The sequence below is a fragment of the Somniosus microcephalus genome, chromosome 11 (assembly GCF_052327205.1).
Source record: "Somniosus microcephalus isolate GS21.2 chromosome 11, FLI_Smic_1.0, whole genome shotgun sequence".
NCBI classification, from domain to species: domain Eukaryota; kingdom Metazoa; phylum Chordata; class Chondrichthyes; order Squaliformes; family Somniosidae; genus Somniosus; species Somniosus microcephalus.
The window spans coordinates 20,987,117-21,013,220 of record NC_140997.1 but is presented as its reverse complement, the minus strand read 5'-3'; the positions used below and the strand labels follow the sequence as shown (position 1 = coordinate 21,013,220).

Below are 26,104 nucleotides of genomic sequence, written 5' to 3'. Positions count from 1 at the left end.
AAAGTTTTACTTGTTAAGTTCATAAATCCTTTGTATACTGAATTCAAACATGATTCCGTTGCTGATGAATAAGTGCCAAACTGCCTCAGTGGGATCCTGTGACAGCCAGTAGTGTCTACCCTGCACTGACCATCCATGTGCAGGTGGTCGCTGTCCATTATTAATGCTGCTTTGTTGCATACAGTTCCACAGTCCCACACCTCGAGGTGCCACGAAAGCAAAAAAACATCAGTGCTGAAGGCTACCGACCTCAAAGTGGAGTTCCTCGTTTTAAAAAAAAACGCAGATTGCAGAGATGGGAGTAAAATCTAAAAAAAGTTCAAAATATTCAGTCCATACAAGTGAAAAGAAGAACATTTCATGAATTGCTTGCACAGGACCTTTACATACAAAGCATAATTGGGAATGTGCTTCCTCAATAACTGAATGGGAAAGGGAAGCAGAGTGTCGTTACACAGAGTCCATTGGACATAGCCGAAAGAAATGAGAAATCTCCAAAACCCAATATTTTCATGAGCTACGGACAAAACCCCCCAATACCCAATTTGACCCAAGCTCTGTTCTGGTACCTTCAATCCAACGATCTCATGACTGCTCAGGTGCTTCCCACTATGCAAACCAAGCTAACATTTAATGTGGACATGCTTCGTACAAACTCTGGGATATTATTTAAAAAACACCTCAGGGCAAGAAATGCTACTTATATGATCCAAATGGCTATTCAGAGTAAGAAGTTCACATACTCCACCCCATCTAATAATTATTGTACAGAATTTATGAATTTTGAGACTCAAAAGGCTTTTTCCACATATTTGACCACTACATTCAGCTCTGTAATATTTTACACCACCAGGATTGACCCTGGTTGCTATGTGCAGCAACATCATAAATGCTTTCAAAAGGGAGCAGGTTTACAATTTTACTACATGTAACCAGAGCGCTTTCTCACTCCCAAATGGGTTGCTTCGTTGATAGTAACCCCACTAGTTTTCTCTGCTCTTCTCCCAAAGGCACCAACTCATACTAGGATATTGCTCCACAGGTCTTGGCTGCTCTCCAGTAGCCCGCCCAAGTGGCCAATCTTCATGCATGAGCCGAGCTGGCGATCGTTGATGGGTTACTTTACGGTGTCGAGCATCGCAGCAGCACCCGGTCCAGTTGTCACCTAACATAAACATACAGACAGGCGCGCGCGCACACACACTTCAGTCCAGGTCACTGGAAAATGATCGGGAGGCCTGGCTGATGATTCAGTATCACACTGGGAGGTTCATTCACCGACTTAAGTCATTGGGAGAGCTTGAAGCCACACTTTAAAAAAAATTCAGATACTGACGGGCCCGCTGAGTACCTGCAGCGTGTTATGCTGCTTTTATGAATATAAGCATTGTACGGTTGATATATTGCACATAATGATGGATATGACGTACACAGGTATTCTGACTGTTCTGCAACCCTGGAGGCTTACAGATGCACTGTACATCTGTGCCCATTCTGGTTAAAAGGGACACCCTACATAGAAGTGCTTGCCTTTAATCAATTACTTGTAGCAGCTATACTGAAACAGCTTTAGTCTTCAACTGATCAGTCACCACTCTTGAGTGGCAAGGAAAGAGGAGGGAAAGAATAAATAGTGCTCTGTTCCATCATTGTGATTTAAAAACTTGAGAGAAAATTTTGGTTAAAAAAGGAATACTTTTTTCTTTAAAGTACTGTAGATTTGGTATGAGCCACCAAAAACACAAATGATTTTGGGGGGGGGGGGGGGGGGGCGGCGGAGGGAAGGGGCAGGGAAGAGAGATAAACATAGCTAACACTAACTGGATGACAAAGTACCTGTTAAAACAATGGTCAGGTTGCATTTGACCACTAGGTTAAGACATAGTTGCCATACTGAGTCTCTTGCAAGTTGCTTGTGGCCACCTACCTTCTCTTTTTTTTTTTTACTGTGTAACTTTCAGCACAGGTTGAGCTGTAGAGCAAACATTTTATTCAGCATTCTTCATTCCAGTCTACTAATACAAACAATCCACGATTGTAAATTTTCGGTTAGAAACCCAAAGAGGTTCTACCCAAAACATTGACCTTGCTTTCCTCTGGTCAGATTCTATCTGACCTTCTGCACATTTCCAGATTTCATTTCATTTTTGTTTTTATTTCACTATAATTGAGCTTGACCACAAGCACTCCCAGGCACAAGCAGGAGATAGGGCTATATATAGCTGTAAGCCCCGATTCTCCAATCCATGCTCGAGTCTAGTGTGGTTCTGCTCTGCCTGAATTTGCCCAATAATCTGACCATAAGGCAGGAAGCATCAACAGACCCAAGTTACCTTTAAGCAGATGATTATAGAGAAGCAGAAGACTGGGAGTCACCCAGCTGCCTTCTCGGCAGACAATGGTGGGTAGCACTGGCTGATCTGGAGAGAAATGCACGTTATTGAGAGGTATGTTGTTATTTGTTATGTATGGAATACAAGAGGGAGCAGTAGCGCCCTGGAAAGTGGTATCCCGTGGGATATGCTGCCCGATGCCATTTATAATCTTTATGCTTTAAACAATGGTTCCAAAGAGCTGTATCCTTTTTATATCATGCTTTGAAGTATGTGTGTATACATGTAATGGAATTGGGTCAGAAGCTGTACACACTGCAATAAGTGTCAAATATGAGTGTACAAAGGTGTAAATAAAATCATCAGCTCTGAACAGTCTTCCAAAGGTTTTGAAACAAAGCTCCCCAAGTAAAAAGAGCAAACAGAAAAGCTTCGAATTTTGAAGAGAACAAATCAGGAGTAGAGGAATGTGGTTCATTCACAATGTAGTTCAACCGTAATAAAATTCAGTATATTGGGGGGGAGATTTCCTGTCCTATGTCAAACACAATTGTAAACCCTTTTACATAGCGCATAAAGGAAATCTACCTCCTTGATCACATCAGTACACAAAATGTTAACAGTCCCCATCTGCCTGCCTCCACAACATTGTCATGTGGCAGCTTATTAAAGAATCCACCAATGCAGCAGCTAGTAATAAAAACTAGTGATGTACAAAGCTCGTCATCTTCACTTGAACCTCACCCGAAATTATAAACAAGTAGAAACTTCTTTGAAGACAAAAAAAACTTGATAAAAGATTACATTCTATCACGATAGTGAAGAAGGTGGCATTAAATTTTTTTAAACTGAATTCTCAATCCAGTATCCGATCTTTACACTCGGGCACCAGGCATGTCACCTGTCCCTTCAGTCAAACGATTGACAAATTCAAATCTAAGTGATGTTGTGTCCACAGTCTGCACAGTTTCAACCACCCGGTCTCTCCCACAGACACACATAGACACACACACCAATGAAGAAAGAGTTCTCGTCCACAATAACTTCTGTTTATATATATATATTTTAAAAATCCAAGCAGCTAATCAGAAATGTACATTAAAAAAGCAGCAGTGAATACAACAAGCAGCAGAACCGGGAGAAATCACAAGACTAGAGGTTATTTTCCTGTTGTGCTTTCTACCCTGCCTTATTCAAACTGAGGTTAAATGTAACTGGATATTGCAGCAATGCTTGGAATAATCACATTATTCCATCCCCTTAGTGCCATGTGAAAAGCCCAAGACTTAACAGGTTACAGCGTCACTAGAAAGATATCACCTTTATTTAAGCTCGAATAGACAGCTTTTTGCTTTTAATATTTAAGGAAAAATGTCCATCGCAGGTGCGAGAGTCACTGTTAAAGTCAATCATGGAAAACAATCCTATCATTTGCAGCTATTTTTCCATTTTGCACACCCACCAACTAAACAAAGAAACCGTGAAAACATTTATTTACTTTTACATTTTGCTTTCCTTCAAAGGTGAAATGCAAAGATTTTAATTTTTGTGTTTTTTTTAGAAAAATACTATGAAAAGATTCTTCAAAGAAAGGTTTATCTATAATTCCACATAGTACGACACAATATTAAATGCTCTACGGGGACCCACACAGTGAGCAAAACAGATTAGATCATGGTATATTCAAAAAAAACTAATTCAAGTGACCACAAAATAGTTACATAGCGACCAGCAGATAACTTTTAACAACCAATTTGGCGTAGGCTGCTTCTGGACCCCTTTGGATGGCAATCTCTATACTAGCTAGCATTTTGAAAAATGATATTTTCTTTATACGCTACAATTAGGCAACCATGTGCCTAAAATTGGTATAATTAATATTAAAAAGTTGCACAATTTTAAAATTGCAGTTTTAATTCTTGCCAAGTTCCTACCAAATTTTAAAACTACAATACGATATTGGTTTAAAAATAAAACTGCAAACATGTAGAAAAACATCAAATAGTCTGACTTTATTTCTGCTGTCATACACTTATAATAATCTGAATAGCACAGGAGAGGCAGTATATAGTCTTATTTCATGGAGAGAAAGGCCTGATAGAATTGACGAATCAATTACATTTAGTTTATTTGGCTTTCCAAGCAAGAAATCAAATGGTGACTGCACTGCTCAACTGGACATCCTTATCCTTAGTCTGATGCATACCAGGTGTCCAAGATATTGGAAAGTCTCCTATCCAATAGTCGCATTAAAACAAATTAAAAGTAAAACATTTAAGTTACACATTTCTTCTAACGCATACATTGCCATAAAGCTATTTTATCCCAACTGTCATTGGATTTTCCTACACTGGGGAACTAAGTTGATCAAGATCGCACGAAAGGTCTACATGCTGATGGAGCGGCTGTATATTTCCAGCATTTTCTGTTTTTATTTCCAAACTAATGTGATTAGTTATTTTTCTACATAATCCAAAGCAAGCTAGTTGAAACGTACAGGACAACGAACATTAGGTGAAGCCCCCCATTTCCGTATTTCCAATTTCTACTCTAAACGCACTGATCTATTTCAGCAGCTTAAGTCTACCCCGATGACTGGATAAGCAGCATACAAGTACCCCCCTGTCCTTTTACAGAAGCCTACAGATAGTTATACCATTCTGATAGCAGCATCTAGCTTGATGCTGTTAATTTAAGAACTTCAATATGTATTTTTTTTTTAGAAAGGCAGATTTCAATCATTTACTCACAAGCTCATTGCTCCATTTTACTTTTCTCACCATAGGTATTAAGAGGTATTCATTCCTGAGATATTTCATTGTTGTGGTTCTGCAATTGTCCACCACAAAGTAGCAGCATTCCTTCTGCCTATAGCGCCTGCTGGCAATGCATGGCCAGCCGACAGCTGTACTAGTAAATACAAATGATCACAAGCGTGACACATTATCGAAAGTACTCGACTGCAAAGCAGTTTTCTCTCACTTATCCACTGGATCATGTCATCCCATCAGAAACTAGAGAAAAGGAATACCAACCACCAGTATGAAAACTGCAGTATTACACAATGCATTTGCAATATTGAATCAACGCATAAGGAGAAAAGCACAGAAGACTAACAGCAAACAGACCATTAAAAGTATACCATTTTGACACAGGACAAGGCTCACTTACATTTCTCTAGGCTGTGTTATTGTTCAGGAATATTTATCTACATTAAAATTCTTACTTTTACTGAAGTTATTTAACCACAATGCTAATACTGTATGAGCTGCCATATTTGGTTATAAAAGTGAATGGTTTTAAAGTTTTATCAAAACAAAAGGGTGCATTTGTAGCGTCTCACACACACACACACACCCTAAAAATCTTCCAGGATGTGCGGTATTTACTACTGTAACACAATTTTCCAACAGAAGTTGGGCTGTCAGTTTAGTACTTCATTAAATGGAACAGTATATGGGGAAAATTCAGTCAATATTGAAATGACGTATCTTAAAAGCTTGCAAAAAAAAATCAGGTCAAGTATTAGACTTCAATTCCATTTTGAAACAATGGCCCGAAAATCCACTGGGGGGCAGAGAGGAGAGGAGGAAACATGCCTGCCTGCAGTCTCTGCCACTGACCTCACCAAAGTTCACAGGGTCACGAGGAGTGGGCCTTCAGCTGGATGGAGGCACATCTACAGTGTCCCCCACACACACACCAAAACAGCCAGAAACGCCAGCCAAAACTTGCTGGACAGGTTGAGGGGGAGCGGTAAAGGGAGAGAATGAACAGGATCAGCTTGCACTAATAATGCGGGGGAAAAAATATGCTCCACCCACCCCGGTCATCTTCGGAAGGTTAGGCCTCAATCCCCAACTTCACTATTTGTCAGAAGTATGCCCGACGAGACCAGATGTACCTCCATCGACGCTACGATGAGTCCCAACTGAGGGCCAAGGAGCACGGGTATGCCAATATAGGGACTCCGCACATCAATTGACTGGTAAAGAGCAGGCGGAGGCTTTGCCACCACAAGACCAGTCTGGAATCATCGATGCATGGCCGGGACCTGGCAGACTCCCGTCGGAGCATTGGGGGAGTCAGCTGGAATGGATTTTCAGCCACAATATGTTTCAAATCAGTTAGAAAATGCCACATTTTATAAAGCAAATTACACCAACAGTTTTACAACTTAAACCGTTTATCTGGGTTGCAAAAATAACTTAGAATTTGAATTTAGGGCTAACTTATCTAAAGGTTCTGCTAGCAAAGGCAACTGGTGGCCCTGCGAGGATATTAACAACTTCTGTCAGACAGATGCAAGACTAGAAACAGTTGTAAATTCAAGCATACTGAATCAAAAACATATAACTCACTCACTCTGTATTATAAAGTTTATTTTCCTTACATTGTGTACCTCTGGATTCTTTGGATTCTTTTAGATAATCTGTTTTACAACAGGATGGTTTGAACATAAAATTAAAAAATCAATTGCTAGCATTTCATCTGTAGAAGAACACTGGCCCTTCACAGAGATAGGACAGACACTACATTGACCCCCTCTCTCTTTTCCGAGAATATATACAGGCTTCATCCCACATGTAGAATTAAACTTTTGTGTAACTGTTGTCAAGACAACAAAAATCAAGCCCATGGTATTTTCAAACTATTCATTCCATTTAAAGTAGCTCTCAAACAATGTATAAAAGTGCCAATACTGGATTTATACTTTAAAATCCATATTATAAATTAGAATACAAAATTTTTTAAATTATTTTTTTTTATATAAGACAAGAGATTAAAAAAAAATCTAATTCTTCTCTCTCTCCCCCACCCCATGTTTTGAGATGCTCGGATCTGTATTTGTAGTTCGTGTATTTTGGGAATGATCTTTGCAGTGAGATTATTAAACATCTTTTTGTGTTTAATAATAGAAAATGTAAAGTTATAACACAACACTGTATTTCCAAACAATGTGCTTACATGTTTAAAAAAAGTACTCTAGGTTGGATTGATTTCAAACACAGACTTATCAAAAATGTTGAGTTTTGCATGTGCATGAATCATACTTTGTTGGTTGACAATCGTTAACAGTATAGAAAATGATCATTGTGCACTATTCTTACTGCAAATTTCCACCTGCAGCATACTTTGTCTGCCCGTGCAATATAAAATGAGCCTTTAGCTAATTTCCTTACAAGGTATAGGATGGCTGCCCCAAATGTTGAAGACCAATATGGTCTGGATTGGGAAAAACCGCCGACAAGCGTGATTGTATTGCACTGCAAGAATAGTGCAGATTTTCTCATACACTACTAGTTATTGCAAATTAAAAAAATTGAAATTGGCTTCAATTCATAACAGTGTGTGTGTGTGTGTGGGGGGGGGTGGGGGGGGGGGGGTGGAAGAGAAGAGTGTGTTGTGTTGCCAGAAGAAAAACATTTAATTTCATCAAGTCTGGCGGAGTCAGTCTCTGCCTTCACCAGACAGGTTGTATTGACAGCCCTCCATCACACTTGCGTTGACCAAAGTCAAACAGTGGAATTCACCTTCTGTCCATAGGTTTTCACAGCAGTAGCAAATTTAACTTAGAACGTGAACATTCCAACTGAATTGACTGCAAGTACAAACGGAGGAGAAGTCGATTTGGAATACCGTGCGTGCTGTGCACGGCACAGAGAGGGGAACGATGACGGACATAGAAAGAGTTACAATACTAAGTTCAGAGCTCTTTTTCGATGGGCTCCAAGTCTAGGTCTGTCAGGTGCTCTTGTGAACAAACAAAAAATAAACACTAGGGAGAAACATTTCACATAAATCACTTTTGGTTTGTGCCAGTATAAGCAGGCAGCATTTCTTTCCATCAGCCACGTCACCTGTGGTTTAAAATCTATCGCTAATGAAATGCACATTCCTTTAAAGTAACTATCAATATCAAATAATCATTCTACAATGTTTAAAATTTATTCTACAGTGCTATGATTTTACATAACTTTTTAACAAAACAAAACCAAATGATTACCACTGTTACCCTTTTGGATTTTGTATTTCATATCTAAGTTTATGAGGAAGCTTAGATATATAGAAAGATCACTCTGAATATTGAACTTTAAATCCCCACCCTCCCCAAATCAAATCTTTTCAGTTCAGTGCTCCGAGACTTCTTCAAATTATTACTTAAGAGTAAACTGGGAGAGTAGGACCAGAGGACCTAGACGGAAATTACCAAGAAGTAAATTTAAAGCAGATTATCAGGGGAAAAAAATACTTCTCAAAAGAATAATAAATGTTTCAAATAATCTGTCAGGTGAGGTAATAAAACATTGAGGTTGCTCAAAATGCAGTTGGTTGCTATGAGGAGAGAATTTGGGTTCTGGAGAGTACAAGCTTCAATGTTCTTTTCACATCCCTGACAATTCTCATTCTTCGGAGTCCATGATTTTCAGACTAAAGATTATATGTACAGTGGAAAACTGTTAAAACAATGCACAAACAAATATAGCACTTTAATGCATGACAAACCTCTGCGTATAGCAGAAGAAGAAGATGCAAGAGGCTCTCAATTCTTAAAGGACATATATTTCTGAAATGCAGTATTACTCTGTGCAGACACACGTGCAACAGCTTTCTACTGCATCTATCATAAAGCTTTGTTAAACTGTTGCATCTCCACATTTGAGTCCCTGTGACGACCATTGTTTTCTTGAAAGCTCTGATGACCAGTCAATACTGTCCTTTTAAAACTTCTGACCAAATGGAAGTTATCATTTTAGTTTTAACTGCATGTTTGCTGGTTTTACTGCGTTGATATGTTCACATGCCCCTTGTTAATGGCGCAGATGAAAACCAGGTGATTTTGTTTTAAATATTACCTCAAAAGTAACAAAGGACTTGTTAGAATGACCAATCTTTATAAAAACTCAATTTCTACAAAATGGGGCATCACGTTTCTGCAGTATTTGTGGGGGGTGGGGGAATGGGGGGAGGTAGGGAGCAATTCATAACTACTCTCAATGCAACTCCAATATTTATCAATATTTAATAGTTTTGTGCTCGTCTTAATGCACACATCTCTGACAGGTTATTTTTCAGCAACAGTATACACTATCTATATTGGTCATGCTTTTCCAGGCAACATTACCAATACCAACACAAATTTAACCAAGATCTGGTCAACAATGAGCCACAAAAGGGGTCAAATACGAATTGGCTCTGATGTAACCACACTTGTGTAAAGTAGGTAAAAACAAACTGCTTTCGTTGAAATGTAACTTTTAGAAGGGAGTATAAAGACAAGAAAACTTAGTGGGACAACACAATCCACTACCATAAGTTAATAGACGAGCTTGTGTGAATTATGGAATTCTATTAATGGTTCGGACATGGCACACAAGAAGTAATATTGCGTCCCAAGCCCATCTAGAAAAAGCAGAGCATATTGTGATCAATTGGATCTGAATCAAGTTGTGTACCCATTTCAACTCTTAAGCTATTTGCATACATGGACGTTGGTTTAGAACAGGAACATGTAACCCACATTTCTACAGTGATGCACATTGGGAGGCCAATTCCAGAAAGAATCTGGATCAATTAATATATGCTTTATCGGATTTGATTCTGGGTTTAAATTCAGAACGAATCCAACAATGCAAATAGTGTGGTTGTATTTGATATAATTTGCAAGTACATTTTTGAAAAAATGAATTACTCCTAGATAGCTCGTCATGTTCAGCACATGAAATGTTGCTCGCTTCAATGATAAAACATTCATTTGTCAATGGTTGACGATAGGCTTATCCTCACTGATCCAAACTACAGCACTGACCTTACCAACCCACTAAGTTACATCAACAATTAAAACTGTGCCCTGCTAGTCAATTGTGGGTAAAACTATTGGTAACTCACTACTGCATAGTTTGAAACAACATAAAAACACCATTGCTGAGTTAGACAAGGTGATTTAGTGAAACAAAATTTTCTATTTTAGAGTTTGGGGCCAGCAGGCACTGTTGAGAAAAATTATTTCAGCACAGAAACCAATCTGGTTCGCCAACCCCAGGACGAGGGAGTTATCCTTCTGTTATGGAGATGAAGCACAGGGCACCTCCATCATCCCCTAATCGGCTGGCTTTAACAGTATTAATTAGTTGTCCTGTTTTGCTTTAATTAATTCCCATTTAAAAAATAAATTTCATCCGTACGGGAGCTACTGCGTTCCATACTCCCACCCAACCAAGCTATCTGGTTACAAAGGGTCCTGTGTGGTCTTCCCAAAGTGAGCCACACTGTGGGGGTGCAGTATAGCAAAGTGCAATATACGCAGAGCAAACTTGCTGAAATTTGTGGCACTGGGCAAGAGCACGAAATGTCTCCACCATAACCCGGGGCAGTAATGTTAAGACCTCAAACTATTGAATTCTCTGTTCTTCTGGAAAGACCATGTGCACAGGAAATGGCAAGTCAGCAGTACTCAAATGGTTTGTAGTAATTAAGTACATAAGTCAGCACACTTACTGAGTACTATCTCCACATCACCAAGCTATGTTCTTGGCAATATCCCACTGCTGTGTCACGAGGAACTCAAGTCATCTGCTTCCCTCCCACCAATCCTTTACAACTTTTTTTTTTTTTTTTTTAAATTAAGGCTTGTAAAACACCAACATAGCCTGAATTATGGAGATGGCAGCATTCTCCACCTCAGCCATCCTTAATCCTACAATCAGCTGTCTCGTTTCCTCATTAAAAACACGTGCTTCAGTTCAAGGTAGGTTTTCTTTTCCTTCTCTCCCATCAGTTTGGCACCTTGGAATTCTGTTTTTTTTCCTGTGGAACACACTTGAGAATATCTTCACCACTGTAATCGGTTTCCTTGATTCCTTTTTGCTTTATTCACTGGCACCCTGCATCTGTGGAGTTGATGTGATCACAGCAAGACCCGAGCCTGATCCAGTTGACTCCTCCATCTTAGGCCGCTTGGCCTCAGGCTCGCCTAGGGACATAGCTGAATGTTGTGGTTCTGTGACAAGGTGCTTGCTCACAACTACAGGGGAGGAAGATGTAGCCTGTGCAGCCAGGATCTGTAGTGGGTTAGTTATAGCTGAGGAGGTGAAGAAAATTATAATTTAAAAAAGTATGCTTATTCCACAGGTTCTATTACAGGAAACTTTGTGATATCCGGCACCGACGGGACTGAGCTGTTGCCGTCCCATCAAAACTGCCGGACAAACCAGCGCTAATGTTAAAACATACGGAAGCTTTTGAGCTCCGCATCTAGCAACAAACCCTGTTGCTTCTAAACAGTCGGCCGTAGCTTGCAAGCGTCTCTATAGCTAAGCAACAGCTTTAGCTAGACCTTGCAGAGCCTGACTGGTGAAAAAAAAAGCAACGAAAAGAAAAAAACTTACTGAACCAACTCCTGAATTTTGCCGGTGGCTCGAGCATTCCGGACAGTTAACCTCCAGATAAACCAAAGTTTCCTGTAAAACTTCTATCTAGAAAGCGCTACAAATCCCTTCATGAGAGACAACTACAAATTTCCTGCTCTTTCCAAAGGTTTTCCCTCAAAGCTGCATCACACTTCCTGTTTCAGATGGACGGTGGCTAAGTCTGGGCTTCAGACTTCACTAAAGCCACCGTCAATGATGCCCTGTGGTCAGCTGGTAGAAGCTGTGCATTATCTGGGGCAGGATTAGTCCGAGACAGCTTTTCCTTCCCTGTGCTCCACGGATGCATTTTGCGCCTGCCTGAGCAAAACCAATGAGGGCATCCAAGTTTAAAATCCCAGTCAGACAGAACTCCCTGCTTCAGATTGCAGAGTACAGGAAACTTTGTGCTATCCGGAGGTTGAATGTCCGGCAACTTCGATCTAACGGCAGAATTCAGCAGCCGTTTTGGTTAGGTTTTTTTTCTTCTCCTAGCATTCTTTTCACAGGCAGGCTCTGGAAAGCGTCTTTGTAGCTTAGCAACAGCTTCAGAGACGCTTCCAAGCTACTGGGCCGAGTGTTTACAAGCTGTTGCTGAGCAACAGTGTTTGTGGTCAGATATGGCAGGCTCTAGAAAGCGTCTCTGTATCTTAGCAACAGCTTCAGAGACGCTTCCAAGCCACGGGCCGAGTGCTGACAAGCTGTTGCTAAGCAACAGTCTTTGTTGTCAGATACGGAGATGAAAAGCTCCTATCTGATAACATTGACGCTGGTCTATCCGGAAGTTTTGAGGCAACGGCAGTAGCTCGGTCCCCTGGGTGCCGGATAGCACAAAGTTTCCTGTATTACACTTCTAACAAATTTAAAAAGCAACCAATCTTATGCAGTTGAGCACAATGACATTGCCTGAAATGCTATATAAATGAAAGTTGTTGTTGAAAGTTTCAAACAAAACACACATTATGGGTGGTGCAAAGAAATGTTCTGCAATTTAAAAAACACATATGCAAAGCTGTCCTAATTTATTCCACATAAAAATGAAATTTTGAGAAGCAGGCTTCAAGACACGGGCGTTTGAATGCAGTTAGTGAAAATATTGTTGGGCCATTATGACAAAATGTATGATGTGCTCAGTCAGCTCATTTCAACTGCGGTAAGCATCTGGAAGCATCACTCCTCTCCTCTCCTCCCTCCCGCTCCAGGGCTTGGGGGTACAGATCAGTTGCAGCTCACACTCATTATTTCTGGTCAGTGACCCTTGCTGGGAAGTGCATCTGTGGGCACCGAGTGAGGCCAGGCTCCAGCTCAGCAGCAATGCCTCCATGATTGAATAGGCTGATGGGGGGGGGGGGGGGGGGGGGATGGAATTCATTCATATTTTATATATGGAATGCTAGAGCGTATGATTTATACGTAATGTACGCTTTGCCTTGTTGGCATTCACTGAAGCTCAATATTGCTCAGAACAAACTAAACGATACATAGCTCTGCAATACATCTGCAGTGGTCCAGCAACGAGAGCTCAGAATATCCCCATCAAACTTCATGAAACAGGAAGGAATTCAATTTTCCATGTCATTACATAGAAACATAGAAGATAGGAGCAGGAGTAGGCCATTCAACGAGATCATGGCTGATCATCCAAACCCTAGCACCCGGTCCCTACACCGACAGCCATCCCACCCAAGCCCTATCCCCGTAACCCCACGCATTTAATCCCCCCCTAACACTAAGGGCCAATTTTTATCATGGCCAAATCAACCTAACCCGCACATCTTTGGACTGTGGGAGGAAACCGGAGCACCCGGAGAAAACCCACGCAAACATGGGGAGAATGTGCAAACTCCACACAGACAGTCACCCGAGGCCGGATTTGAACCCGGGTCCCTGGCGCTGTGAGGCAACAGTGCTAACCACTATGCCACCGTGCTGCCCTTATAAAGAACACAAAATAATGGAGCTTATTTCAGGGTGGTAACACATCAAAAGATTCACAGGACATCGATAAACCATGTGCAGTCTATATTATCATCTGAACCCGGAGGTATATTACCTTCTTGTTACACCAGTCTATGTTTATATTAGACTGCTATTATTTAGAGTTTAAAAGACAAATTATTAAGGTAATAACCAATAATAAAAGAATTTCTACCTACTTCAGTTTTATGGCCAACAAAACAGCAGAGTACTGGGATTATAAACATTTGCTGCTTGTTTGGAAGTAATCACATTGCCCCGGTCAGTTGCTAATAAACTTCGCTAATGAATAATGGCTTATATCCTACATTTCTTAAAACCCAGGTTACTAAAACCACCTACTATAAGTATTTCCTTGAAGGCTTGTCACAGGAACAGCATGTTTGCCATTCTGAGTTACGGTCTTCACTGGAAGTTGATGCTGCCCCATGGAAGCTGCTGGTGCCTGCTGCAGGATGGTGACCATCTGTCCAGGTACATGTTGGGACAGCTGACTGCTAACTGTCTGAATCACTCGACTGCCAGTAGGTACATTAGTAAAGGTCACAAGGGATTTATCATCAAGGACTCCTGCAGATGCAATTTAAAAAGAAGAATCACTTCCATCCCCAGTATATATAGTGTTCAAATTCCATTGATATGCAAGGATGAGTTTTACAATCGTTGTGGTCTTTTGAGTAATAGGATACCACAGACAGCACAAGGCCACCACTGGGTTGCAATCAGACAGACTGCAACAACTGAAGGATACTAAACACAACACGCAAAATAAACATGCAACGATAAGTAACGGATCTGCCATTGCATTGCTGATGGGAAGTCAGTGGAGGTTGTGTTTTATAATGAAGTGGATGAGGTCCAGTTAGCGATGACAGTTAAGTGTTAGGATATGATATGGGAGGGGGATTGTTTTTGTGATGATGGTCCGAATATTGAATATTAAGTTATGAAGGGGGAGAGAGTATTTGGGAGACTAAAGTAGCAAGTAATCGTGGCGAATGGTGAGGGGTAGCAAGGAATTTGGCTGGGGGCGCGGGGGAAGTAATCATGGATTGAGTCGTTAGCATTAGGGGGAAGGACAATGGGCATGGGAGTAATGAGTAGTTAAGGGGGGGGTAATGGGAGCAGCAAAACATTTGGATAGAAGTATTGGAGGATATTGCGGGGGGGGGGGGGGGAAGCCACTGAATAGTTGGGGAAGTGAACAGTTTGGACATCAGCAATGGGAAACTCGGGTTGTTGTGGACATGTGAACTGGCGGATATTGAGGAGTTGCAGGTAGAGTGCAGGATGGTAAAGGTAGTGGTCTGAGGTAAATAGAGAGTAGACTCTGATAGGAGCATGGATATGGAGCAGTGGAGAGAGAGCGTGGGTGAAAGAGACAAACAGAACTATGCCACAACGCAGAGTAAGAGGGGTTGTAGCAGAAAGAGGCAGCCATAAAGGAGCAAAGAAAGGGGGTGAGGGAGCCACAAGAGTGGAGGGGCAGCAGGGCTGAAGACAACAGATGGATAATGGAGTGGAGTCGGACCAGGAAGTTGTGCTGGGCCTCCAGGCTGACAAGTGAAGCAGATGGTGGGGAGACTCCCGCAGTAATAAAAGCCTAGAAGGCTGAGCGGGGTGCAAAGCCAGGAGGTGGGAAGCGTGAAGTGCGGAAAGAATCCTGAAATCAGGGAAGCCTTGGAAGTGCAAGGCAGAGGAAAACCTCACCATAGTTAATACACGAACCTCATCCGTACAGAGGGTGGAGGGAACAGGGAAAATCTCAAAACAGCAGTGACAGGAAGAACGGCAAAAGAGTGCGAGGTCGGTGAGCCAGTGGCAAGAATGGAGAGAAACCTGAAATCTGAAAAAAAACTTGTGGGTATGGGTCAATGATCCCTCTTTTAAAAAAAAAAAAAAAAAAAAAAATTTGCGTGTGGGGTACCTTCCCGATTGCTGAGGGAACATTGGTGTGGGTGTCGATTATTCACCGGGAGGGGCAGGATGAGGAAAAGCTGATCATGGCTGTGGCCGGTAAGAAATTTCAACATAACTTATGGTGGCCGGGAAAAAAATGTGTTTTAAAATGCATTCAGTAACAGAACTGTAAGATCATTCAGAGCTTATTTGGTGCTGCAGAAAAATATTTGAATTGCTGCAAATTGTTTCAAAAGACAAAAAAAGTCTAAATCAACTGTTTCAATCCAACAAAATAAAACAAACTTCCTCAAACAAATTCCAAGTTTTAGGATAGTTGCACAGCCAAACCAGTTGCATATAGTAGTCAATCTCACGCAGTGTCGCGCATGGAGAGTGAAAACCAAGCGTCTTCAGTTGAAGCAGGCGGGTGGGGGATAATTGGACTGGGGCATGCAGACAAAAGCAGGCCTAAATTCATCACTGCGCCTGTTTTACAGGTCTAAAACAGGCACAACAATGACAGATTTAGCAGTGGGAAGCCCCACGCCCCAGCTAAATTTGGGCAGGGCCCTTTTCTTTAAAACAACGCCTGCACCCATTTCCGTACCCGTTTGCAAAATTAGTAAAGAGTAGTCTGAGCTTGTGTGTTGCAAGCTCAGACGACTTTTTCAAGCTCTACAGCAGCCTAACCAGCGATCCTTAAAGGGACCGCTTGAGGCCGTGGAAGAGGCCTGCAGGTTAAGTTTTTTTTTAACTTTACCGTGGAGCCAGGAGAAGCAGGAATGTAGCCGGGCCTGTGCACGTCTCCCTCCCACCAGACTCAACTGCGGGTCTCAGCTGTCGTATTAGCCGGCCAAAATCACAGCAATGGTGATGACGAGGCCGGTGAATCAATTTTGGACAGTCCTTGGGCCTCTCCGTTCTGGTGTGCCTTGACTGCAGGCTGCACAGATCGCACTTGATTTCAGGCCCACGATACTTAGTGAGATATTTCTCTCCCGTACAGGCATGAGACACTACATTGCCATCCCTGGCAGGAGGATGTAATTACAGTGTGACGAGTTTAAATGGCAGTTTCCATTATAAATGTGAATATAGGAATTTTTAATGGCAAAAGAGACATGTGTGACAAAAATGTGACAGGATGTGAGGTTTTATGAACAGGAAGTACATGCAAACACAAGATTTAAAAAAATATCTTATAGGTAGTGTTTTTATGAGTCACAAGTTAGCAGAACTGTAATTGCCTACCTTTCTGGTCAGTGGAACCATCGTGTATGATCTGTCCACTTCCGATATGGCTCTGATTGGTTAGGATGTAGCCATTCGAGGAGTTGGCCGATGTCGTTACCACCCTCACCATGGTTACAGTGGGAGCCTGTTGAAGCACGTGAATGGCATGTCCAGTGGATTGTTGAGAAGTTATTAGGGAGGCGGGCATATAGGCCACAGATTTTGTTACAACACCAGGTGGCTGGGGCGGAACGGCCATTATAACAGGCTGGCCACTAACCGGAGAGCCTGGAAAGAAAATGCTCCAGTTATCAGATTCAAACACAAGATTCCAACGTAACAAATCAAAGTCAGCCTCACATCGCAAGCACAGAGATAGTCTGCCTATTGCACTAGAATGTAAAACCTCAGTCCAAACAATTTTGCTCTTCTCCCACCCCCATGTTAACAATAACCCTTTTAATATCCTAGAGTGCTTACGTTTTTCAAGATCAGCAACTAAATATTATCAATTTATTATGTATGCTGTCAAAATTTAGCTCTACCTCACCACCACCTCTCGCGACCCCTCCGCTGCCTCGGTGTTGTCAGACTGCTTCTCCGACACCCAATCCTGGATGGGCTGCAATTTCCTCCAATTAAACATTGGGATGACAGAAAGCATCATCTTCGGGCCCCGCCATAAACTCTGCCCCCTCGTCACCGATTCCATCCCCTCCCTGGTCACCGTCTCAGATTGAATCAGATGGTTTGCAACCTGGGCATCCTATAACGCTGCGCTGAGCGGAGCTTCCAATCAGAAAACATATTACAGGAAACTTTGTGTTATCCGGGACCGAGCTGTTGCCGTTCCCTCAAAACTACCGGGCTCTCCAGCACTAATGTTGAAACATACGGAGATTTTCATCTCCGTATGAATCAACAAACCCTGTTGCTTAACAACAGCTTCTAAACAGTCTACAGTCCTTGCAGAGCTTGACTGTTTAGAAAAAACCAACAAAAGAAACGAAAAGAAAAAAAAACGGCTCCTGATTTTTGCCGGTGGCTCGAGCTTGCCAGACATTTAGCCTCCGGATAACACAAAGTTTCCTGTATACTGAGAAGAATTGTATCCACTGGTCACTTCAGTTCGAAAACTGGAGGGATAAGCTTCGAGGAGCTAAATTATCTTTACTCATTCTCGACTTTTCTTCAGCTGAGTAACCAGCAAATATCAGTCATAAGGTACATGACCCACACTTCTGGTTTGCCTCAGATACATTATACATTAAACCTGTTTTAACAGTGGCTGAGGTTAGAACATTACTGAATCAACACAGCGTACCACAGCATTGCAGAACAATGGGTTCAAGCCCCTGTTCTTTCTCAAGCTGTTGGGGAAAGCATTATGCAGAGACCTGCTACTTTCCCCACAAGGGCTAAAAAGCAGCCAATTTATCCTGAGACAATTTCTATCTCCCTCCTTACGTTTGGCCAGGTAGTGGTATTAGCAAATGCATGGAAGCAGATTGCAAGTCCTGCTCAATAAAAAGGATGGGACTGGAACAAAGGGGTGGGGGCAAGGGAAAGAAAAATAGTGAAAACTTAATGAGTGCACACACTATTTAAACTAAAACATTTTTTTTTAAATCAGAGAACCTTGAAAACCACATTGTTGTGTGAACCACTGTTTTCATGCATACAGCCAAATATAGAGACATTATAAACATCGCCCTTTTAGAACCGAGATGAGGAGGAATTTATTCTCTGAGGGTCGTAAATCTGTGGAATTCTCTACTCCAGAGCCGTGGAGGCTGGGTCATTAAATACATTCAAGGTGGAGAGAGACAGATGTTTGCAAGATAAGGGAGTGAAGGGTTATGGGGAGCGGGCAGGGAAGTGGCTTTGAGCCCAAGATCAGCCATGATCTTACTGAATAGCGGAGCAGGCTCAAGGGGCCAAGTGGCCTATTCCGGCTCCTATTTCTTATGCTCTTATATTAAATAGTTTCATGTGCTAGGTCACAAAACCAGGGGTATCTTTACAAAATTCTCCCTTGGTAAAGGGGCACACTTACCTGGCGCACTTTGAGAGTAACGAACCTCTGGCACTGATGCCAGCTTGGAGCTTGCGAAATCGTGATCATGCGAGATAGGGGAACCTTCACGAGACAAACATTCAGGAGTCTGCAGCCCACTCGAGTGAGGAGAGAGAAGACCTGGATGGCTGGGAGATGCCGGGGCACTCCTGAAATGTTTATAAAAAATACATACATATCTATATTAAGATCAGTTTACAAAACACAGATAATTCTCCACAAGAGATCATAACTAGGCCCACAGATCAAGCAGAATGGAATTGATCCTCCACATACTTTAATGACAGGGCAATGACCAGCTGAGGTGATGGGAAGAAAAATCACTGGAAGAGTGCACCTGCCAGTTGCTTTATACACTGAAGCCATGCGACCTTCCTGCAATCCCAGACTACAAAAAAGACCCAGCCACGTACCAATGCTTCTTTTCAAAAGACACAGGCAGTCATACAGCATAGTAAACAGTATGTTGATGATAATGTCGATACACCCCAAATCAAAGCTCGTGTCTGTAGAAAAGAGTGAGATTTGAAAAGGATAAACTACATCCCAAGGGGAAGAAAATGCAGGCAACTTTACTTTCTACCAAGTTCAGTTAGCTTTGGACACCACTGAGGAATACCATAGTAAAATATCAAATCTTGGGAGCATGTTAATCATCATTTAATATTAAGGCATGCCTTAAATACCAGTATGTCGCAATTAGTTACTTTGAGGGAAGCCAAGTCCAGTAAGGGGCGTTTAGAAAGAGCATTATCTTACAAATGAAATTTAGAGTGACTCTCAACCTTGGCCACGACAGCCTCAGTAGAGCCATCAACTTGCCAATTCAGAGATGTACACACCACAACCCATCTAGCATGACACTGTTCGGTGTTGAGAGTTCCTTAAAGTCTCATCTCCAACATGAAGCAAATGTCCATTGAAATTGAGAGGACAACTTAGTCTTATTCAGATAAATGTTCCACGCCTGTGCTCCTTGAATGGAGTGGAAAATTGGGAGCATTTCAAAATAGGCGCACTGAGCTCCAAGCTCGATTCTCTGATTCGCACTTTTGTTGAATGAGACTCCGCGTGGGCAGGCGGTTTTGGGAAATTTACCCTCTTGTTACAGTGTACCAAAACTCTAATATTTAGGAACAAACTCTTGTGTTTGATCTCAGAGGAATGCAATGGTAGAAAGAATTTCAACACCATAATCTGAAAATGAGACAACCCACCTGACAATTATTGGCAAAATGTCAGAGGTCCAAGAACTAGCCAATCAGAGTGCTACATAAAACAGGGTGGATTTACTACAAGGCTCTGATTAAACTCACCGATTCAACATGCCAACAGCAAGGGCAGGGACTGACCCTCTTCAAAAACATAGAAAAAGACTCAAAGCAGCACGCGGATGTTTATGGAGGACAATATTAAGATCCCACAATAGTATTATAGATTGGAAGAAAGATTTGATCTTCCAGACTCCTTTCAGAAATCCTGATCCTTGGGGTTGCTCTCATGAATTTTCCATCTATCCATTAAAATTCCAATGGGAGTTTAGTTCATGGCTGCAGTAAGTGTTACTAATGAAGTAAAACTGTTGGAATGTCACAATTAATATTAGTGAAAGTGATTATCCTAGCACTGTAAAATGAGCCGCTTACATTTGGTGTTGTATGCTTTTAAAGCATCTGCACTATCGAAGGCAGAACGGTGCAGTCTGTTTGTTTTGAGAGGAAATGTGTCAGAGTTAAACAGCCACAGGTTGGGAGTCCACTGCTAAAAGAACCTGATAAACAGGCTGCAAGAAAGGGTGATTGAAACTAGGGCACTGACATTTAAGAAACCAGCTGGTTGCTGTAATGGAATGACAGCAGAGTTGGTATTTTGGCAGAAGAACAAATGGGTTGAAGGTTCGTCTTCATCCGAAACTATCCTGTGTATCACTACATTCCAGATCAAGTCAGTCTGCAGTAAATAACCTCATTTTTAAAAGAAAGGTTCAAAATACCAGAGTATGGAACAGGAAATTGATTGCTTCTGACTGACCCATCTCTTTCAAAATCATATGCCAAGTCTTGAATCAGCAGTCACAGTGGGAAAAAATATGACCTATCAATCCAAATAAACATGCTACAAAAACATCATATGGAACGCCACCACCTCCAACTTCCCCTCCAAGTCATACACCATCCCGACTTGGAAATATATCGCTGTTCCTTCATCGTCGCTGGGTCAAAATCCTGGCACTCCCTCCCTAACAGCACTATGGGAGTACCTTCACCACACAGACTGCAATGGTTCAAAGCGGCGGCTCCCCACCAGCTTCTCAAGGGCAATTTGGAATGGGCAATAAATGCTGGCCTTACCAGCGACGCCCACATCCCGTGAATGAAAAAAAAAAGATAAAGGATGGAGGAGAGAGCTCAAAGAATTCAGAGATCAGGGGAGTAAAAGCCCGTATCAGCAACCTGCATGCTGAACCAAACTGATAGGGAAGTACTGTGTATTTGTTGTACAGGAAACTTTCAATTTACTGGCACCTAAATAACCGGAAATCTCGGTTAACCAGCAAAATTCAGGAGTAGGTTTTACTTCATATTGTATTTGCCTTCTTCCATCTGTTGCTGTGCAAGGGTGTGGCTGCAGCTGTTGCTAAGCTACAGAGACGCTTGAAACTTGTGGCCATTGTTCTACAGTTGTTGCTAAGCAACAGGGTTTGTTGCTTTATACGGAGCTGTCAGCTCTCCCTATCTTTTACTATAGCGTTCGGTTATCCGGAATTTTTGATGAACCGGCACCACGTCGGTCTTGTCCGTGCCGGATAAAAAAAAGTTTCCTGTACTAGAAGCCAACTTCCTATTGTTGCACAATACATTGTGTGTGAAGACCTTTTAATACTCGATGCAGCTGTGCAACTTTTTAGGCATGCACCGACTTTGAATGCAACTTTCACATCAGCCGAGCCTGTTAGATGTAATGCCACTTTGCCATTCATGTAATACGCAGTTGGACCCATTCATTATTTAAATATGCCGTCACACTGGGCCCCATGAGGTAGCTTTTCTGCATCAAACATTTTATGATCAATGTCCAAGATGGTTTGGCACTACACTGGTGTGGAGCCTCTGCATCACCCACTGATTGTGCAAGAGCCCAAGTTTTCTTTGCATTTGTACAGAGTTTGGAATGCGGGTGCAGTTCTAATACCCAACTCTTGCTGAGCGGAGGTACGTTTGAGGGAAAAGGCCAATAATGTGACATGCAAGATGTCAAGCCCAATTTAGGATGCCACCAATAAAATTGAACTTAAATAAAATACTCAGCGAGATGCAAAAACATCTTTGATTAAGTCAAGATGAAGTCAATATTAAAGCTCAAGTGGAATCTGTCTATTTAGACAGAAGATGATAGATGATGGATTAATCCAAAAATATGTGGAGGATAAACCTATGAAAATGATCTTTTAATATATATATGGTATTCCCATTTTACAAAACATCTGAATCATACACAACCATGATCTAAAGATATTGGAGACATGCCAGTTATGCAGGTATCAGGATTTAGCACTGCTTGCTCTGGTTAGTGTCAGAGCTCCCCGAAGCTGCAGTTCCCTCCAACTGAAGAGGGACCCTAAACCAGAAACGCTAGAAGGCTCTAGACTCATCAGGACTTCAGTTACTTCTAAAATGAAAGAAAGAGGATTGGACACTGCTGTTTAAGGCCATTCCTTCTCCCCAACTGTCTAACCATTTAAAAAATAAATCTAAGCTTTGTGTGTTGTGGGGGGGGGGGGGGGGGGGAGGGAAGAGAGAACATAGGAACAGGAGTAGGCCATTCCGCCCCTCGAGCATGTTCCACCATTCAATTAGATCATGGCTGATCTGTATCTCAACTCCATATCCCTCCTTACAAAAATCTATCACTCAGTTTTGAAATTTTCAACTGACCCCCCCCAACCGCAACAGCTTTTTGGGGAAGTTCCAGATTTCCACTGCCCTTTGTGTGAAGAGGTGCTTCCTGACATCACCCCTGAACGGCCTGGCTCTAATTTTAAGGTTATATCCCCTTGTTCTGGACTCCCCACCAGAGGAAACAGTTTCTCTCTGTCTACACTAGCAAATCCTTTAATCATCTTAAATGCCAGAGTTAGGTCACCCCTGGATCGTCTATACTCAAAGGAACAACTAGATGTGCATTGACTGTCCAACAACAAAAAATAAACCGTATTATTGAGGTTTCACATTTACCCAGAACATTAGTACTTATAATACAGTCCGAGAATCACTTGTAATCCATCCTCCATTCACCGGTGGCCCTCAACAGACTGGCTGCTCTGTCATTTGGTCTCCATTCTGGCTCTAGGAGGTGCACCAAGTTGGGATTCAGTGTTGCTCTCTCTCCTTTCCTTGTTTACCAACAAAAAAAGCCACAGAATGCTATTCGGGGGCAGGACTATTCTGGCTTCCCTACAGCAAGCGAAAGAGCCTGATTAAAATAGAACTACTGCCTGATTAAAATAGAACTACTGGTCACTAGGTTTTTATCCCCCCTCATCCATTGGTACCTACTCTTGTTCGGCATCTGCCCACAGATCGAAAGCAGGGGTTCATTCTGTGGGGACGTGTAGGGGCAGACTCCCATCCCCCGATGCAGCAGTCCAAAAGAGTGGTCCTCAAGCAAAACTTTGTTTGGAATTGTGGCTCTTGTCAAAAATGTTAATAAGAAATAGTGACCCAGAGTATTGGAGGCTTTCAAACTCACAACTTTCAAACAGCTTAAAGTGTGCAAGATGCTGTTTATTTCAGAAATATAGATTTTTGAAAAATGCCATGGTTCTGTGCATAGCTCTACCTCTATTCTACAGCAGTCCCCAATAATGAATATCACTTTTCCGTATGTTATATAAAGGTATTAGCTCAGAAGGAGTGTCAAGATAAAATGGTGGCACCGCAGTGTAGGACTAATGTGGTAAGACAATGGGTTCGGACAACAACTTTCCAAAATGCAGATTTCTGATCTCTGGCAAGATGTTAAAAAAATAAGAGGAGAATATGCCTGACCCAACAAGGAAACTGAACAACAGCTTGTATTTATATAGCGCCTTTAACATAGTAAAAAGGTCCAAGGCGCTGCACAGGAGCGTTATTAAACAAAATTTGACACCGAGCCACGAGATATTAGGAGAGGTGACCAAAAGATTGGACAAAAAGGTCGGTTTTAAGAAGCATTTTAAAAGGAGGAGAGACAGGTAGAGAGGCAGAGAGGTTTAGGGAGGGAATTCCAGAGCCGAGGGTCTAGACAGCTGAAGGCACGGCCCTCAATGGTGGAGCGATTAAAATCAGGGATGCACGAGAGGCCAGAATTGGAGGAGCACAGAGATCCCAAAGGTTTGTAGGACTGGAGGAGGATACAGAGATAGGGAGAGGCAAGGCCATGGAGGGATTTGAAAACATTTCAAAATGTGCAATTCAAAATTGAGGCGTTGCTGGACCGGGAGCCAATGTAGGTCAGCGAGCAGAGGGGTGATAGGTGAACAGGACTTGGTGCGAGTCAGGAGACGGGCAGCAGAGTTTTGGGTGAGCTCAAGTTTATGTAGGGTGGAAGATGGGAGGCCGGCCAGGAGTGCATTGGAATGGGCAAGTCTACAGGTAACAAAGGCATGGAGGAGGGTTTCAGCAGCAGATGCGCTGATGCGGAGTCGGGTGATGTTACGGAGGTGGAAGTAGGCGACCTTGGTGATGGAGCAGGTTGTGGTAGGAAGCTCATCTCGGTGTCAAATACGAACCAAGGTTGCAAACGGTGTGGTTCAGCTTCAGACAGTTGCCAGCGAGAGGGATGATGTTCAATCTCAGTTATAGAAAAGAAATTAAGAAGCAGGCAGCATGTTGCCTGCATACCTTCTCAACTGAAGGTATGGGAAAAGCTCATAGGGATTGGAAAAGGGACGAAAGTAATTTAGAAACACTGATTTGAAAAGACCAAAATAGGTCTAACAGAATTAAGACTGGATTACTTCTGTAACCTAAACGTGGAGCCATTAGTCATTTAATTCTATCGTGCTGCTAATGTAGAGATAGTGGCTGAAAATATAGAAAGTGGCTGAAAATATAGAAAGGAGCCAGTACTAACTTTAAAACGCAAGTTTAGCAGGATGTACAGAATCACAGGAGACTACAAAATGCACTAAGCTCAAGAATTCTTTGACCGTGTTAAAAGTTTCCAAGTTCCAGTTTAAATTTTCCGCTTCGAGGGCCAGGAAACCACCATCCTCAAATTGCCATTCAGACTTACTTGTTCAAAAGACCATGAATGTGATCAACTACTGCTGCCTGAAATATCACTCGTATCCACGTACATCAAACAACAGAACAGTAGTAGGTGGAAGTCTGCACTAAAGCTCTTCCCGCTTACCGTGTGGAAGCCAAAATGGTCCGGCCCCAATAGCATTGGGTGACCGCTTTGCGGAACACCTCCGTTCAGTCCATAAGGGTGACCCCGAGCTTCCGGTTGCTTGTCATTTTTTCCGGTCGCCTGTCATTTTAATTCACCACTCCATTCCCACTCGGACCTCACCGTCCTTGGCCTCTTGCATTGTTCCACGGAAGCTCAACGTAAACTTGAGGAACAGCACCTCATCTTCCGATTAGGCACTTTGCAGCCTTCCGGACTCGATATCGAGTTCAACAATTTCAGATCATAACCTCGGCCCCTATTACATTTTTACTTATATTTTTTTCCCACCCCTTTGTTTTGGATCTTCCCTCCTCCCGCCCCCCCCCCCCCCCCCCCCCCCCCGCAATTCCTTTTTTTCCCCCCCTCTCTCCCACACGGCAGCTGTCTCCCATCCTGCCAGTACACTTCACACCTAATCTTGCCGTCTTTTGTCTCCACTGTCCTATTACCATCTCGTCTAGTTTTGAATACCTCTTAATGTCTCTTTTACTTCTTTTGTTCTATCGCAGCCCTGCCTTCGATCTATTTTATTTCCTTTCCAGTTTGAAAAAGGGTTAGACCTGAAACGTCACTCTAATTTCTCTCCACGGATGTTGCCTGGCCTGCTGAGTTTTTCCAGCATTTTCTGTTGTTATTTAGCATTCCTTTGCTTTTGTTTTGTTTTGTTGGTAAACAAGGAAAGGAGGGAGCAACACTGAATTTAACTTGGTGAACATCCTAGAGCGAGAATGAAA

The 26,104-nt window shown here is 42.2% G+C and overlaps 1 protein-coding gene across 1 annotated transcript in view; it reads right to left on the bottom strand.

The window, feature by feature from the left end:
• Positions 1–8,260: 8,260 nt before the first annotated feature.
• The window catches only part of foxk1 (forkhead box K1), a 126,016-nt gene continuing 108,172 nt past the window's right edge, over positions 8,261–26,104 (bottom strand). Inside the window, exons 6-9 of the mRNA XM_086000301.1 lie at positions 18,909–19,078; positions 16,871–17,140; positions 14,060–14,287; positions 8,261–11,415 (exon numbers count right to left, since the gene is read on the bottom strand). Coding sequence (XP_085856427.1) covers positions 11,204–11,415; positions 14,060–14,287; positions 16,871–17,140; positions 18,909–19,078 — 880 coding nt within the window. The 3' untranslated portion in view covers positions 8,261–11,203. The remainder of the gene's footprint in view (positions 11,416–14,059; positions 14,288–16,870; positions 17,141–18,908; positions 19,079–26,104) is intronic.